We start from the raw sequence: 17,563 nt of genomic DNA, 5'->3' as shown, positions 1-17,563 counted from the left end.
TCACTGGGTTTAGCAATTCTTTGATCAGATACTTCCATGGTTGGCCATGCCTGAAGTATCCTTGCCATTTTCCTAGGGCAATCTTGCATTGCCATGCACACTACTAAGGGTAAGTTTTAAAGACAGAGCTTTGCTCTTAGCAGTGGCTGACATCCTATCTCATCTTGAGTAGAACCTTACACTAAAAGCTACTCCAGGCTGCTTTGCATGTAGCAGAGCTGAAAAGGTCAGCATCATCTTAAACAAGTCAGGTTCTTGGGAACCACAGAAACTGCTGAGTGCCACAGGCAGTCATTCACATAAAGGCTGATGACAAAGCCCTAAAGCCCTTGCTCGCAAACAGGAACCCTGTGGCTTACCTCGCTCCCAGATTATTTAGCCAAATGGTGCCCTGCATTTACCTTTAGAGTGCAATTTAACAAGTCACTGCTCATTTCTGCATTTATCACAAATGAAGCACCGTTCTCACTCCCAATTTATAAACAGACATGGAGTGAAATATTAAGCTGTTTTTTTCACCCTGAGAAGACTAGGAGAAAAGGCTACATTATGCACTATTTTCAAAGCCATGCAACAATACACTCAGAGTCCCAGTATAATGGGCATTACTGCCATACTCTGCTAAGTTACAGGATAAACACTGAAAGTGTATTTACTTTGGATGAAAGGAACGCTTTCATCCATTAAACAGTATGTCTCAAGAAAGTAGAAAAGGTATTGCTGTTTTCTATCGTATTAAACTGCATTGTCTGCTGTCTACAGGTGCAAGACAATACCCTATCTTCCCATACGAATTCATTTCTACAAATATTCCTCTATTCAAGCCGGGTTGTTCATATTTTGCTCTGTGGAATGAAACTGGGTGTGGGCTTGAACTGCAGATGGGAAATCATCTAAAGAAAGGAGCAGCTTCAAATAATCCATTACAAAAGAAAAGCCTCCGAAGCGCATTTACATTCAGACTGGCTTTGATCACTGTTTTAGCCAGTGTGAAATGTACCTTAACATTAACCTCCATTCAGTAACATAATCCTGCTCATGTCCCTCAATTGTCAGCTCTTGGAAACCAGAAAAAACTAATGACTATTAAAAATAATAACAGGCTTCAGCCAAAGAAAACCAGCCTGAGTTAGGAATCCAGCTTAGGTTATTGTAGGCATTCGTTTGCCTCTGAGGAGCAAGAAAATTTCCACTGACCAAAGGTGCTGCCATCTGTGAACGAATATCCACAGTATCCCAGAGCTGTTGCTCTCTCTGACTGTTACTATCTTAGGCAACATGTAGTTGACACTACTACCTGTTGTGTCTGACACACTAGTCTGACACAGCTACCTGAGGCCTTTCATTTACATCAGTTTGTGCTGGTTCACTTACGTAGAACAGGGATCCCAGACCAGAGCCACGGAGATGGGGGTCCCTGGGATCACAGCATTGCCTCAGCTGTACACAAGACACAGAGCCTTTGGAAGAACATAGGCACCTGAGCAGCATCTGAGGTCAAGTCAGCTCAGGAGTAGCATTGCTACCCCAGGTTTGCTGCACTATTAGAAAAAGGGCCCAGCAACAGCAAGGTTAATGCAACTAGATTAAGGGAAGCAGATCATACCTTGTCACGAATTAATTTGGACAGCATTCTGGTATCAATCCCATACAGTGCAGGCACCTGAAAACACAAGAGGATAAGTCAGAGAACAAGCAGCTAAGACAGAGGAAGACAGCAGCCAGATCACTCTGCTGAGAAGAACATGTCCTTGTTTAAGGAGCTCTGGCTCTTAGCAAGCACTATTACCAAGGCTGCCTCACTTCCAGTTCTTCACTTCTCCCTATTCCCACTCATAAATAGCTTAATTCTTCAAATCTAGTTTCTGCGCTAAAAAGCACAAAATAAGAAGCTAATGTGGCAAGTATCTGTCTCATTTTTGAGCTCTGTTTTGCCTTACTTATGAGCACCTAACCCTCCTAGCTGTCGCAAGTCAGTGGCAGTCTACTGACAGATCCTTGATTCCCATGGCTTCAAGTCAGTGGGGTTCTGGCAGCTAACATCTCTTGAGGTTACAACTGTGGCAACCACTAGGAGCAGTGCTACAGAAACATTTGGCAATATAATATAATATAATATAATATAATATAATATAATATAATATAATATAATATAATATAATATAATATAATATAATATAATATAATATAATATAATATATTTAATTTTTGTGGAGAACTAAACATCCTCATTTTATTAACATTTCTTCTGGACGTATCTTGGAAATACCATGGCACTCTGAAAAAGAGAAATGGATGAAGAATCAGAGAACTAAGGAACACAGAATGAGCCCAGTACAGACTGGTGAAGACATCTGAGGAGAAGAGTAGTTAGCAGCTCAAAGCCAGCAGATCTTTCCCCTGTTCCCATACATGAGGGGTTTGTTCTCATAATGTAGTTACCCCTAGGTTGCTCACCTGTTCTTCCTGCAACCACTCTCCCAGGCTCCTAGCAGCCTGCCAGTGGCTGTACTCATTGCTGTAATCCAGCACCAGCAAACCCGAAACCTGCAGGGAAGAAAGGTCACTTTGTCCTGAAGGATCACTCAGTACTTGCCCTGTACCTTCTGAGTTTTCACTATTCATCCATTGCAAACTGTATCATGGACAGGACACGAGTCTAGGCAGACATGGTGTGGCTGCTCTTATTTAACAAAAAAGTAGCAAACCTGAGTCTTCAGAGGGTTTCTGCTTCCAGTCACCAAAACAGGTGCCTGACAAAAGGATGAAGACTTCAGTGTTCTGTCATGATTGTATCTGGGTCATTTCACTTAGGAAAATTCATAGAATAATGAGACTTCCAGGTAACCAAATCTGCAAATTGCATTAAACTGAGAAAACACTTCTCATTGGAAAGAAAATGAAAATTTCAGACAAGACAAAACATTTTATTTTTATTCATTTTTTGTTTAAGAAAACTTTTCATTTTAAAGTGGCATTTCATTTCAAAAGTCAACTCCATTTTCCAGTGGAGTTAGCTTATAAAGGAGTAATCTCACCTCAGGACAGATAAAGCATTTCACTGGTTCTGCAATTACATGGTTTTGTTTCATTTTTCAGTATTGCCACCACTGCATGGACACAGCCCTGCTCCTAGCCAATATCCTGTCATCACAGTGTAAATACTGGTTCCTGCACTAGTACGTATGGCCTTCTCCACACAGCTGTCACCTCCCCTATCGGTGGTAGTACAGGCACACAGAGAAAAGTCTCAGCACACAGAAAATTCTCATTCTCACTGGCATTTGATCTGTCTGTGGCAACCAGTCCTGGGCAAACACAGGTAAATATGAGGCAGAAGGGAATGTGGAAAAAAAGCCATCCAGGACAGCAGTTCACAAAAACAGTAGCATGTGTATCACTGATGGGAAACACACTGCTTTCAGACAGCACATGGCCTGGTACACAAAGCAGGATGGATTATCTCTTGCCATCATTCTTCCGAAGGACAATATCCAGAAGAAGAAAAAGAAAGGCTGAGTGTCACTGATTCCTTCTAAATTCTGTGAGGGTGCCAGTAAACTCCTGCACGCACACACTCAGGCTGATCACCTTTTGATCAGCTCTGCATCTCCCAATATTACCTTGATGCCGTCAGACTCTAGAAACCTCCTGAGGCCCATTTCGTCCAAAGCAGCCGTGTCAGGCACTCCACCATTCCCAACTATGGGGTTAGCCAGTGTAAGAATCTGTCCTTTGTAGCTGGGATCTGTCAAGGCTTCTGTGTACCTAGATGAAGAAGCAATAGCAAAGTGGATTGTTCCAGAGTTGAAAGGAAATCAAAAGAGACAGTGAAAACAAGACAGGTCTGAATTCCCATACGACAAAAGGACAGAAGTGGTATTCATGTGAAACCATTCTCAGTATAAAAGCAAACACATCTGTGAATCTGCTACAACTTTGCCATCTGTGATTAAACATTTGACACTGAGAACAAGAAAAGGCTTTGGCTCCTCAGGTTTCATTTAAGAAGAACAGAGGAACTATTAACAAACTCAGAGTCCTTGAGATTTAACATAAGGTAAACAACTACACAAAGCACAGAGCAATCACAGAACTGCAGTAAGCGCATGGCATATTGCTTGACCTATAGATAACAGCTAGGGCTTGGACATTCCCTGGGCACTCCATGTGGGCAGTGCTTTGTCATTGCTGTCTCCTTCCCTTCATGCGGGGTTAGAACTTGCCCTTCTCTGTGGCAATAGAAAAGTCCAGCTGAAAAGCCGACAGTCAACAGAGCTGTTTGCCCAGACTTGGCCCCTTCCCCAGTCCAGAGCTTGCAGGTCTTGAGATGTTCAGGGTTGTAACTGCTCTTTCTGTGGGGGAGAAGGTAGACAAATCTATGCCTGTCTTTTTGTCTGGGGATCACAGAAGCAGCTGTGAATCATCCTCGTAATTCCTCACTGCTACTCTGGGTTCTTCTCTCCTACCTGCTCTGTCAACAAACCCTGCCACAGCACCACTTCTGCAGCTTCCCCCAGCAGAGAGCTGGCCTCTACAAAATTCCTATGCAATCTCTGGGTTCCCACACACAGGACACCATACATTTCACCTGACAAGACTCTTAAGTGCTTGGAAGTTGGTTTGTGTATTTCTGAAGAAGGCAAGCTGAAGGCAATGCTTTGAGATCCACCCTGGTCACAAGGACCCAAAGCATGTCCTTGTATCTTTAGCCCAGGCAGAAGCCTCAGGAGCCACAACTTTGTTCAAGCACCTGCATGAATATCCTTCTTGGCAAGGACAGACTTAAAAGCGTGGTGGAACATTCTTCTGCAGTGAAGGATCAAACCTAGGATTTTGCCAACTATCAGCTCTGGATCCAGTAGATCCAGTCTCACTGTCAACCCTAAAGAGGGGGACAGGGTAAACATGGTCTACAGGCCCATGCTCCTATTCTTCAGCTAAATTAACATGCAGTCCTTCTCTTTCTCCTTTATACTGTAGCATACCATTGCAGCAATCCATTAAACAGCTGCTGTCTTTCAACCCAAAAGCAGCTGTAATTTAGCAACAGATGAAGTCATCCAAACAAATATTTAGCCAAATGCATAAAGACACTTTAGGATTAATCTGCCCTATACAAAATATAGTTTATTATTGTCATAATTGTTTAAACAATACATAATTGGCAACTCCAGCCATCTACCAGATATCAGCAAGTCACAAGAGATATTTTTATGGAACATTGGACTTACTGCCAGAAGATTAATTGCCAAACATTGGGAAACTCTTCACAAAACCCAGAATGGTTGCAGGCAGATATAGATGATGTAGCACACCAGCCAGCTCTGAGGAATGACATGTCAAATGAACAATGGCCGTGAAATATTTTCAGGTAAGTCTCTCCTGCTGCTCAAATCTATACTTCCTGCTGCAGGTAAACAGCCACACAAAGTGCAGCACGAAAACAGAACTGCAGTAAATGCATGGAATGTGAACATTTGGCATTGCTCTCTCCTTCAGAGTCAATTGGTTACGCTTCCAAAAGACTCTTTGTTACTGACAAAGCTAATGTAATTAACCTTTGCATGTTATTTGTAATCAGCAAACAAGGACAGAGAGCCACTGGGTTTGGCTGGGGTATGAAGGCACAGCTCTGCACTGAGGCACAATGTCCTTTAAGCAGGCACAATGCCTTGTGGAGCACAGAGGAGCAGATGGGAGTTCCAAACATGCTGCAAGGTCCAGTCCTTGCTGTGCCTGCCCAGAGGCCTGCCTGATTTCAGTAAATTCCCGTCAATGAGTTCTCTTGCTAGAGTATCATGGGGAACACACACAGACTTTCTGGAGGCAAATGCATTTACTGAGCTGTTTCAAACATGGGAGCATTTTATGGGTTGTAATTCTTCTTTCTTAATTGGAAATCTCCCCTCTTCCTTTGTTTCCTATACCAAACAGATGGCTGCAACACTAAGGCCTTTTTTTTTTTTGAGAAAATGTTTCTGAAAAGTTCACCCTCATGCTTTTCTAATGAAAATTCAACATTCCAGCCCCAAAACAGTGCTCTCTGCCCTCTATTCTAGAGTAATATCACAACACGTCAGCCAACTTTAGCTACTTCAAGCCTGTAAGCTGTATGCACATAAAGTGCTTTGACTCCCCGCTCTGTAACATGAATTGGAATGTGGAAGTCCAGATGAGGAGACAAGGTGGAGAGCAGCATTATTAATCATCCCAGCACAGCGCCCACGCTGACCCCACTCAGCATTTAGAAACACCCACTTCACAGAAAGCAGTGGTCTGAGGCTTAACAGCAGCCATGGCAAAATCACCCCTGTACTAGCCTCTTGCTCCCTATACTGACAAATTGCGATGTGCCCAGACAGTCTGTAAAAGGCCTCAACCCTGGGCACCTCCTTCACACAGGCGCTTAGCCTTTCGCTGTGTCAATGAAAAGTGGTAGCTGGGTTCCTCTGGATATACAAGGACTTGATCTCTGTGCTCAGGAGCACTAGGCAGAGCTACAGGGTTTCTTTCACTGGACAGCAATCCCTGGACTGGTAACAAATCTGTCACTTTTATCATCTGCAACAATGCTGCAAACTCTTATCTTCCTCTTCTCTGAATAAATCAAGGTCCTGTTCCTGGAGAGTGCTCTGAAGATACAACTTTACTTTTTGAATGTTCCCTCCATGCTCATATGCTCCCCAGCACAGAAGAGATCTCTCTTCCACAGGCATCCTCCCCAAATCACTAGAAAATGGGCAAACACAGCTTCTTCTGCCACAGTAGCGTGTGGAGAGGAAATTAATCCACCAGGTCCTCCTTGACTTTTGTGATGTGACAAGATTTATTGCCCATAATCTATCAGCAAGAAGAGAACTCTGGTACCCTCCATCATTCTGATCTATATTAAACAGTTGCTTTTTGGCAGGTATATTAACATAGCCAGTAATTAGTGCTGTCAAAATACTTAAATAATTGACTCCTAATGCAAAACTTTGCAAACAGATTCCCCTCTGCAGCAATTTAACATTCTCACCAGTGAGATCATTTAAAAACTCATCCTGTGAGTGCTGGTTTCTCCAAAGGAGGGCAGAATTTGGGGAATGCAAGGCAGCTGGGCAAAGACAGCTATGAATGACTGCAGAAAAAGCTCAAGCACCAACAACCTCAGAGCTGTCTCACCTCCCCAAGGACATGCCCCTCTCCTAGCCAAAAGCCTCATTCCTCTGGGCGGATTTACTCTGCTCAAGCAGTTCAACAAAAGCACCGGCAGCATTTGGCTGCCATCCTAAGCCAGCCACTGGCTTCTACCACTCAAGAGGACAGAGAGTCATGCTAGGTTAGGCATGAATCTGATCCTACCCTTTAGCTGGAAAGGGCACAGACTTTAAATGCATCCTTAACTGTGTTGTGAGCCAACAAATGTCATAAGGGATGGGTCATATAGGTTACCAACTTGGGAACCTCAGAATTTAAGAATTTTGCACTCGGAAGCCATGCTCCATTACCCAGAAGGCTGCAGATGCTTCAAACGTCTATATTTGATCAGGGCACTAGAGGGAGAACAAAGGCAGCTCCTGTGCTCTGACTCAGCTATGGCTGCATTTCGATGGGAAGGGATCAGATCCCTACATACCTCACTATCATGGTTAGTTATATCAGTCTTAAATGTTGCTCATCACCACAAATGCTATGACACAAGAGGACTGTCTGAAGTCTCTTCATTAACTATCTCCCACTCGCTATCCCTGGACTACGGTGTTTTCTTATACAGAAGACTACATGCTTGGATCAGGACCCCATGAGCTTGGAAAAAGCAGCTTTCACAAGTTTCCACAGACGTTTTGGTGTTTACATCTCATTTGCTCTTGCCTTACCCAGAAAGACCAGTGTTGAATACGACTTCCCCTGCTGTGGAGGATGGATAGCCAAAAGAATAGCCCTTCATCTTCGTCCCATCTTCCAGCACCAAGTTCGCTGTCTGCGCCTAGAGAAAGGCACATGAAGAGACTCACATACAGTAGGAAAAGATTTGATGTTTATACAGGTAACAGTTAGGACACCTGCCTTTCGCGCCTCGCATTGCAAGTATTTCTGCCCCTCTACCATTCCCTGCTGCCAAGATCCTGTCTCTTTTACTAGTCTCCTGATGCTCTTTTTCTTTCTAACACTTAGGAAGCATTGTGCTCCTAATAAGGGCAAGGCAGCTGGCAAACTTCATCGCAAGCAGAGCATGTGCTGCTATTACTGTGGGCTCACCCTGGCTCCTTCCATATCACTTTGTTCATTTCTTCCCCTTATCATATCTTTCAATTAACCAATATCATAACTCTGCAGGGAAAGGATGGCCTCTCTCCTCAATGTTTGCTCCAAGCTTGCTGCTGAGTATGCTGGCTTTCATCCAGCAGTGACCTTTGATAGGTGCTTAACTTCCGTTGCAACCGTACAGCTAAGCTGCTAAAAATAAGTGAATGCTTAGTAGGACTGGTGTTGGATGGCAAAATTCACAATACCAGTCCATTCCACTGTAGGACACAAGAAGAGAGGAACTCATGGATCAGACAGACACTCACGGTCTCAGTTACCTCAGGGATAGGCATAAATTGTCCTGGAAGAGGTAGATACAGAACAAGCAGCCTAGAGGAAATCTTCCCATAAAACTGCACCTCTTTCAGAAAGTGTTTACCGGAGCCAAGCCCCACATTAACTGTGGGATCCCTTACACCTTTAATCACTATTTTAGAGCTGAGGAAAATGGGACATAGAGAGTGACTTTTACAAAAGTCATTAAGAAATTCAGTGACACATCTCAGTCTTTGCACTTACCAGACTAAACACACCCTCTTTTGCCTCATTTGGAAACTAAACCTTTCTTAGCCTGTCCAGGAATCTGATGGGAAACCACCTGGGAATTCCAGTTACTATCAAAAAAGTAATGAGTGTATGCACAACAGAAAGGACAGAATGAGCAGGGAGATTCCTTCAGTCAGGAGGATCACTGATGACCTGCAGGGGAAGAGAGGGAGTAAGCAAAGCTGGAAATAGATTTGCCAATGAATTTCTGGGCTTAAAAGAATTTGGACAATGACCCTTTTGGGCCCTGAGAAACTTGCACTTCTGGAATGCAAGCACAGCTGCCTCCTGGGCATGGAGCTGCAGTCACAGAGTGACCACCAGCGCAAAAACCCCAATGGTCTGCGCCACAGGAGGTGTGCCAAGCGTATCCACCAGACAGCAGCTTTCACCATGATTTAACTTCATACTGGGTTTTGTTACAGAACAATTCCTCCTACTGGGATTTTTTTAAAGAAGAATCAAGAACAATTTGCTGTAGAAAGGAGCAGGAGAGCTGCTTTCCATTAGCCATAAATCAGATGAACAATCACAGCAAGGAGAAATTTCATTCCCAGCATTGGAACATTTTGTAACAATCATGGCAAATATTCATCTAGAGCTCCTCTGCAGTTGCAAATACTGAACAGATCAATTACTAATGTACTGCAAAATACACTAACAATCAAACTGCACTGCCAAGCAATTGAATTCTGTGCATCTGGGGTGCTTTTAGCCTTGCATTTTTTCCTCATTAATGTCAAACATCCAGTCATTCTCAAAAGGTTTAGCCATCATTTTCTGAACCCTCCCACACCCTTGGATGGGGCAGTCAGCAACACTGAAATCCTCTCCTTCCCCAGTTACAAATATACCTTTTGTGGCTAAATCCCCTAGATTTAGTGCAAATAAAAATTACAGCTTGGTCAGTTTCTTAATCTCGCTAAGCCTCTCACTGAAGAAAGCTGCCACACACTCAAAGCATTACAAAGCACAGAGAAACCTCAGGTTGGGCTTTCAACAGGACCTCTGCCCTTTCTGAAGCCTGCTGAAAACCCAGCCCACACTGCCAACATGGGAGACTGACTGCAGGAACCGGTTTCTCTCAGCCTTAGTTTCAAGAGATGGATTCCTTCCCCCAGCAGGCCACGTATTTGAGTCCACACAAATATCAGCTCCAGTTTAATTAAGTCCTACCGTTCGTTGGTACAAGTTCCGGTAATCGCTTGAATCGCAGTCCCAACTGCAAACATAGACTGGGAGAATCCTTCAGGAAGCAAAGTCCACAATGGTGGAATGACCAGAAAAGTTAAGATCCATCTGACTCCTCAGGGACAAAATCCATAGCAACCACTGTGATCTTTAGAGCCTCACCTTCACTATAGTACTTGACAGGAATCTGCATGTCTTTCCTCCCACCACAGGACCACCTGCCCTTCTACACATCAGACCAGCACAGAAATAATTTCTGTTGAACAGAAGCCCCTGTTGTACTATTAGAGCCCCTACACAGTGTTAAAGTAATGCAGAAGAACATCCCTGAGCAAGCATAACCTGTCTGCAAGTTCAGCTATAGCAAGGGATAGATGTTCAAATGTTTCCCTCCCTTACTTGATTTATTATTCTTAATTAAGTGGTTGGTTTGTTGAGCATTCCAGGAGCAATTATTCTTGCTTACATTTCCAGCAGAGGTGTTACCATATCCCTAAGCTGCCAGCCTGCCCTGTCTTTTCAGTTTTGTTTTTAATGTGAAAAGTGATTTACAGGCTGCAGAGAAGGCCAGTTGGCTCAATCAGGGATTAGTCGGGAGAGATTTTCACTTTCAAAAAAAACAAGAAGCAAGAAATAAACAAAAATCCCAGAGCTTCTGTGAGGTCCTTTTGTCTTCAACCTTCTCGGAAGCATCCCCATATAGTCTCAGATAACCTTCTGTCATAGTCTTAACTAAAATGTTTCTTCCACCATGCCCCACCACCCTCCCCAGTGTGAGATACACCATTTGCCATCTGATTTCTCCTTCCTACATGCCAGTAGCTTTACCTTTAGCAGAGCTCCCTGTGCTCTAGAGAGCCTGCAGGGCTTTTCAAGAGCTTTGAGGATGGAGATGGCTAACAGAAAGGGTTCTGCCATTGCTGTGGTATTGCTAGGTTTTGAGCATTTTGTCAAAGCAACTGGAAGAGTTAGCTAGTTCAGGTCCCACTTCACTAAGCACTTCACACAGCACACATAGTAAACAAAGCACTGTAGCAGTTTAAAAAAAAAAAAAGAGTAAAAAGACAGATGAATTAGTTCTGTTAGTTCCCTGCTCTAGCAGCCCTTCCTATCTACAGGATGGATGATAAAGATCTGCAAAATCTCAAAACATCTGCAGTACAATTTGCTTTTTAAAGCATACCTGCTACAAACCGCTGTACTGGAAAGGGAACAGCTAATTTTTCTTTTCTACTTGCCTCACAGAGTAACCTGTCAAGGAAGTCAACTTTTTCCTCAAAAGAAATCCCTCAGTTTATCTTGGCAAGGACAAGCTGAACCCTGAACGCTGGACTGCTGGAGGACTACAAGTATGCTGAGTACTGAAGCCAGGATGGGCACTGATGTACGGCAGAGACACAGCCGGGACTCAATTTCAGTGCAGGCCAGTTTATTTCCCTCCAGTAAGAAGATGATAAAACATCTCCTTTCTAAGGCAGGCCCTGATTCCATGCAGCACGACCGCCTCTGCCACATTTCTTGGCACACAAATCTGGCCGGCTACATAACAGCCAAAGTATCAGAAGCGCAGAAGCAGACACCAGATTTTTTCTACAGTAGAAAGCTGATGTCAGGACTGTGCTACATCCGCTCTCTCAAGACCAAATAACCAGGAACAAGGGAGGAGTTTTACCTTTGATAGAAAAATGTCTCTTCTTGTGAGTACTATGCCATCACAGGCTGGATATCTATCTGGACATTGCTAACAGCCAAGACTTCCTTTGCCAACCTCTTTTTATATATATAATTTATTTTAGCACATTTGCTTCTGGCTAAAATTAAGAGAAGAAGAAAGGGCAAGAATAAAGAATGAATCAAAAGCCAGGTCAGTGTCTTGGGATACATCAAAGAAGGTTCACACTTAGGATAACTTTATGGAGAAGAATTGCATTAGTACCTTTACCTTCCAAGCCAAAGAGAATGAAAAGCCAGAAATGCATCACAGGTACCATGGCAGAAAAGTCACAGCTCCTACAACTTGGATTCTTCTTAAGGCTGTTCACAACAATGCCACAAATCTTTGCTCATGACAAAAATCAAAGGAAGGGGGGGAACCGAGACAGGTAAGGCACCTAGCAGCAATCACTGAGCACCCAAGGAAAGGAGCACCCCTTCTCTCCCTCACAGTAGCAGCTCACTAAGTTCCCCCCATCTGTAAGGGAACAAGCCCCATTTTACCTCCCCTTCACTTTCACCTCCAAAGAGAGCGAGTGGAGTAGCTTGTGACTGATCTTTCACCTCCTCACACATCTCTCTGCTTCCCATGCAGTCATTTTCTCAGTTACTTTCCATCTGCTTCAAAATGTACTTGAAGAGCCCTTTTACAGTAATCTGAAATAGTTTCTAAAGCCAGTGCTCAAAAATTTTCCTCCTCTCCCTCTCATTTCTAACTATGTTTTTAGCTTGCTCCTGGTGGTTTTTATAGCTCTCCCGATCCATTCCTTACTGAGCCAGCTATACTGTTAAAAGCCACCTATTTATTGCTCATACTACTCTTTACATCCCCATTTAACTACACTGGCCTCAGATGAGCATTAAATGATATAAGCTTCGAGCTGCAGTCTCTCTGCCCCTTCCTGAATTATAAAGCTTGATTACCCCGAAACCACAGATGCTAAGCACCCCTACAGAGAGCCCACAGGGGTCTCTGATCTGCTTTCTGTGCTCCTCTTTCACTTGTGGGTGCTCCATCTCCCCTTTAGAACTGAAGGATGGGATGCAATAGGGAAATATGGACCTGTGAGTCCCCACATCTCAGACTGCTCACCTACAATGCTGTTTTCCCACATAGGCTGCATTTAACTGGACAGAAAACAGACTTGGGAGAAGAATTATTAGGCGCTCTACTAAAACTACCACCTCTCCCTCATGCTTTCTAATACTTTACTTAGCTTATACATAGGTTAGAAACACGTTTTCACTGTATTTTGTTATGCTCCTTAAAAAGGAAATTTAAGAGAATTTTTGCTGAGAAAAAGCAATAAAAGGCAACTAAATGCTCATTTAAGCTTGCAATAATGGGAGAATGGGATCATTACCTCTACTGCCATTAGTCTGCACACCTTAATTACTTTGCATTTCACTCTTTCTCCAAACTTCTTACAAACATCCATTACCTCTAATGATGGCTGGAACACCAAACCCAGCCATAAGTCACTACTTGGTCACTCGTCTCACAACTACAGTTAATTTCCACACTCTGATGCAAAGCTATGCAATAGGGTTGGCTTTCTAGGACCTTAAATTTTCCCTCAGCCTGCTGCTTTACTGCTTGCGTATGTATGTTAGAGAGTCTCTTCCACTTCTGCTTCTGTATGTCCCATGGAAAAAGGTGTATAAGCCTGTCACTGTCTTAATGCAAAAGCCCCAGGCCAGTAAAGGTTCAAGTTTTTGTATTCCAGATTATGAATTCAAACAGAATCACATGGCTCTTGGCAGGTGACGTTAAAAATCTGAGCTGAGATCTCAAGAGCCACAGGCTCCTACACTACACTAGATACCAGTGTTCTTACTCTCCATGAGTTCAAGCACTCACTCTGACAACACAAACTCCTGTAGGTCTTGAACTCAAATAACCAAGTCTAATATGGAAACAACTTTCCCCAATGTCAATGCCAAGGCAGAAAATGTCACATAATTTATGTCAGAAAGAGACTTCTGGGGCTGGCTGGCTAGCACCCACACTTTGTGGTGAGCCAGCTAGTCACAGTGCAGGTACAAATGCTCCACCAGACTCAGCACTTCAGATGCACAGTAGGTCTTGGCCACCCTGCAATAGATTCTATCACACACCTTAAAACGGAAAGAGGGCCCGATTCATTCTGACCATCCTCGGGTGTATTTGCAATTGCTGGGACTGAGGTTAAAATAGCTCCCAAAGATTTCACTTGGCATTGCTTTCTTAATATTCATTCACCTTGCCTTCAGCATTGCTGTCGTTGACTTTAAGCAATCACTCTTTAGCTTTACAAGCACAGAATTAGGTAGATGCTAGAACAGCTGGTACTCTAACTCCATCAGAGTAGGGCAGCAGTTTTCCATGAGCATGAAACTTCTTAATTGGATGCCTCAGCATTATGAGACACGACCTTGTAGGTCTGTCACTGTGCAGTCCTTGAATGAATGACAAAACATGTACCGAACACCATCAATCTGTCATTTAAGATGCCAAATACAAACTTCAGATACTAATCCATCAGTATAAGAATGCATCAGATCCAGCCTACTGCAGGTGCCTACCAGAATTATCCTGGGATGTGTAAAGAAAGATGGTGTCTCTCCAAAAGCTGAACCCTAACCATGGGCTACAAAGCTTTACCAGTGGAAGATGCCTTTTGCTGCTGCAGACTTCTAACCACAGACTAAAGTGTCTTTGAACTCACTTCTCTGTGCATCACAAGGCTTCAACTGCTGTACTCTACAGGGCATGGCAGAAATAACTGAACCAACTCCAAAAAGCAAGAGAGGTATCAGAGGCAATAGAGACAAGCAAGGATGGTGTTCCAGCAGAACTCTTTGGTCCTGCTTAGTTAGCTTGACAGCTTTTAACAGCCTAGTGAACTTGAGTGTACCTCCATAGACTCCTGTTCTACAATACATAGTATCAGCATACTGATGCTACAGGCCACCACCAGCCATAAACCAAGCAGCCAATATGAACCCAGGGCTCCTATGCCCCAGACACTGTGATCAGAGCAGCACCTCCTAGTGCATTCATAGGCTGCACTCATCCAGCAATACTGGCAGTAAAATGGTCTCTATTTTCTCCTATCCTGTTTCAGTTTGAAGCACAAAGCCCAAAGAGATTGTTCCAACTGTGTCGCAATTTGCTTTATCACACCAGGGGACACTTTCTAGCCCAGTGCTGAAATTTCAAAACGGAACAATAGAAGCTGGCACCTGCCCTAGAAGATGCGAAAGATGGCACTGCCCCACCAGAGGGCTCTGACATAGTTTTAATGTGTGGTCAGTGTCAAACCAATATGGCTTTACCAGCCTGAGGAACAACCACGGAACTTGCACCTCAGGTCAGAGACCTACTTCCTCTTCAAATGGTGCAGCTGCTGAAACTGGTAACCTCAATGGCTTTCTAGTTCACAAGTAGGACTCCTATTGTCATCACAAGGAGGAATAGCTTCCTCCTAAGCCAGATCTGATTGCAGAGTTGGGATCAATCTGTTGGGAGGAAGATTACTGTGTTGTGCTTTAAGACAGTGAACAAGGTAACAGATGATGCCTGCTGTGCACTTTCAGGAAGGGGAAGACAGATCCATTAGCAAGAACACTAGTCACAACACAGGCTCTGTTTTTAAATGCAGGTGAGACAAAGCTAAACTGAGAACTCACATGCTGAAAGAAAGGATGAAAATACGGATGCCTCTTTCCTCATTCAGTTTTTCTCTGCAGCCAATTTTTGTTTTAAATGTAATGGGTCCGTTGCCAGGACCTCAGAGAACTCCTGAAAAATCAGTGGCTGTGGGACAGGTAGGAGAAACCCTAGTCCTCAGTGAACAGAAGCAATACTGATCAGCCCTCTACTCCACCCTGCCAGATAAGGTGGCATCCACTGGGTACCTGAAGCCGAAGTCTCTGAGAGCTCTTCCCCGCCACCTGCTGAAACATCACTCCTCCGGCTGCTAATTCTATTACTGTTGATTCGACGGGATACACGGGCAAGAGTGCCTTTTCAACGCAAAGTGCACGATGACAAAACCCTGTCAGTGCTACAGAATTCACACAGGAAATCCCATTTCACCATTATATTCTGCCACACCTGCCTGCATTACACTAGCAAAGCTGCTCAAATGCAGCTCTTGTAACAAAGAGCAGAAGAAAGTGAACCAAGCGGTTCCAGCTCCAGTAAATCAAGAGGTGATACACTGATGCATTTGCAAAGAGTTGTCTACCTCTCCGATTAATCTCAGAGCCATCATGGTTTCCAATATATTGAAAATGGATCCTTTGTGGATCCAATAGGATTAATCACATGCTTCAAGTGATGCATGTTTTTAAATATCTAGCTGATTCATGCTCATATGGATTGAAAGATCTGTTAGCTATCAGTCCTATAGAAGGGTGAGGTGTTTCTAAAGAAAATGCCATATAATAATTAACTGAAACCCTGAACTTCCACCTTTTGGTGCAATTTACCTTATAATTTCCATTACAGACTACAGAAAAAAGTGTGTTTGCTTAGCTAATAAGACCAGTTAGCCAAGCAACTCTCTTGTTTAGGGTTCAGACAAATCTCCCTCGGTTCAATTTTATATGTCTAGGTAAGCCCTGTTATCTGCAGCCAGCTATCTCCCAGCATGCCAAACACATCTATTAAACCACAGTAGCTCAGTTACTGTTACCTTGATGCTCAACAACCTGGTACCAGTCCTTGAGAAACTCCAGTGATCAGCAGACACATTGCAAAACTCCAATCTGCCTTTCAAAGTCTTCACCACTTTGCAAGCTGTCAAAATTCTTGTCATCTTGAAAGTTGTCGACAGGTAACTAAAAACAAGACAAAACAAAAATCTGCTTGTATGTATTTCTTCAAGACTTGGTGCAAACAATATGCTCTTGCAGGTCACAGGGGAAGAAAACAGAGACACACCGGGTGTGCTGGACTGACTGTACAGTGCTGCCCTACACCTTTCCATTTATTCTGCCATTTAAGAGTCTCTGGTGCAGCCCCACCTCCTCCCGCCCCTCCTTGGAGGGGTGCTCACTTAGACACCCTTGCAACACTTTCCTTCAGGCTGGTCTCTGAACACTGTTGTAGGGGTTGCACCACAGGCCAGACACCAGCTCTGCCTGCTAGAAAACAGCAAAACCTGCTAGAGAAATCACACCCACAGCAATGAAGACAGTCCTCATGCTCTGAAACAAACACTTTACACTTCAGTAAGAGACAAGGAACCACTTGTTCTCCTAACAGCACGTGGTCCAGGCAAATTGAGAGAGTCTGTCCAGAGCGTGCTTTGGAGTGCTCTCCAACGTGTGATCTGGGGACTGCAGGTTAGCTAGTGGGACAGCCTGTGACTGCTACAAGCATACTTGCACTAGAAGAAGTAAAAAGACCAATTCTCTGGAAAGCCATAGTTCTTTTATTCTGTCTTTGGAGACTACACAGTCACAAGAAGCCCTAGCACAGGTCCCAGAGTACTGTCCCTCCCCAAATAAATGAAATAGGATACTAAGAAAAATAAATGGCTGCAAAAACAACTTTTGGTAAAATTTCAATGAACAACAGCTGAAATAAGGTGAAATGTTCCATTTGCTATCTCCTAACTGACTACAGACTTTTGTGACTATCACATATTTCCCATAACCCTACACTACAGTCTTCAAAAAGAATCATGTTGCTCATTAGTCAGACATGAAAATGCCTAATGAAGACAAAAGCTGTAGGAGGAGCATGCAAATTATTATTCTTCAAGAACTAAAATGGTGAGGCATCTTTTGAAACCCAGGTGTTCAAAGCTTCAATTAGCTCAGAGCAAGA

At 43.6% G+C, this 17,563-nt stretch overlaps 1 protein-coding gene across 1 annotated transcript in view; it reads right to left on the bottom strand.

The window, feature by feature from the left end:
- CPS1 (carbamoyl-phosphate synthase 1) overlaps window positions 1-16,547 on the bottom strand; it is a gene marked incomplete at both ends in the record, with an annotated part of 94,945 nt that extends 78,398 nt beyond the window's left edge. The window contains 5 exons of the mRNA XM_082001397.1: window positions 1,607-1,663; window positions 2,458-2,547; window positions 3,624-3,768; window positions 7,863-7,972; window positions 16,425-16,547. Coding sequence (XP_081857523.1) covers window positions 1,607-1,663; window positions 2,458-2,547; window positions 3,624-3,768; window positions 7,863-7,972; window positions 16,425-16,547 — 525 coding nt within the window. The remainder of the gene's footprint in view (window positions 1-1,606; window positions 1,664-2,457; window positions 2,548-3,623; window positions 3,769-7,862; window positions 7,973-16,424) is intronic.
- Between the last annotated feature and the right edge of the window lie 1,016 nt (window positions 16,548-17,563).

Source organism: Phaethon aethereus, assembly GCF_964289735.1.
Source record: "Phaethon aethereus genome assembly, chromosome: 6".
NCBI classification, from domain to species: domain Eukaryota; kingdom Metazoa; phylum Chordata; class Aves; order Phaethontiformes; family Phaethontidae; genus Phaethon; species Phaethon aethereus.
This window is presented reverse-complemented; position numbering and strand designations above follow the sequence as displayed.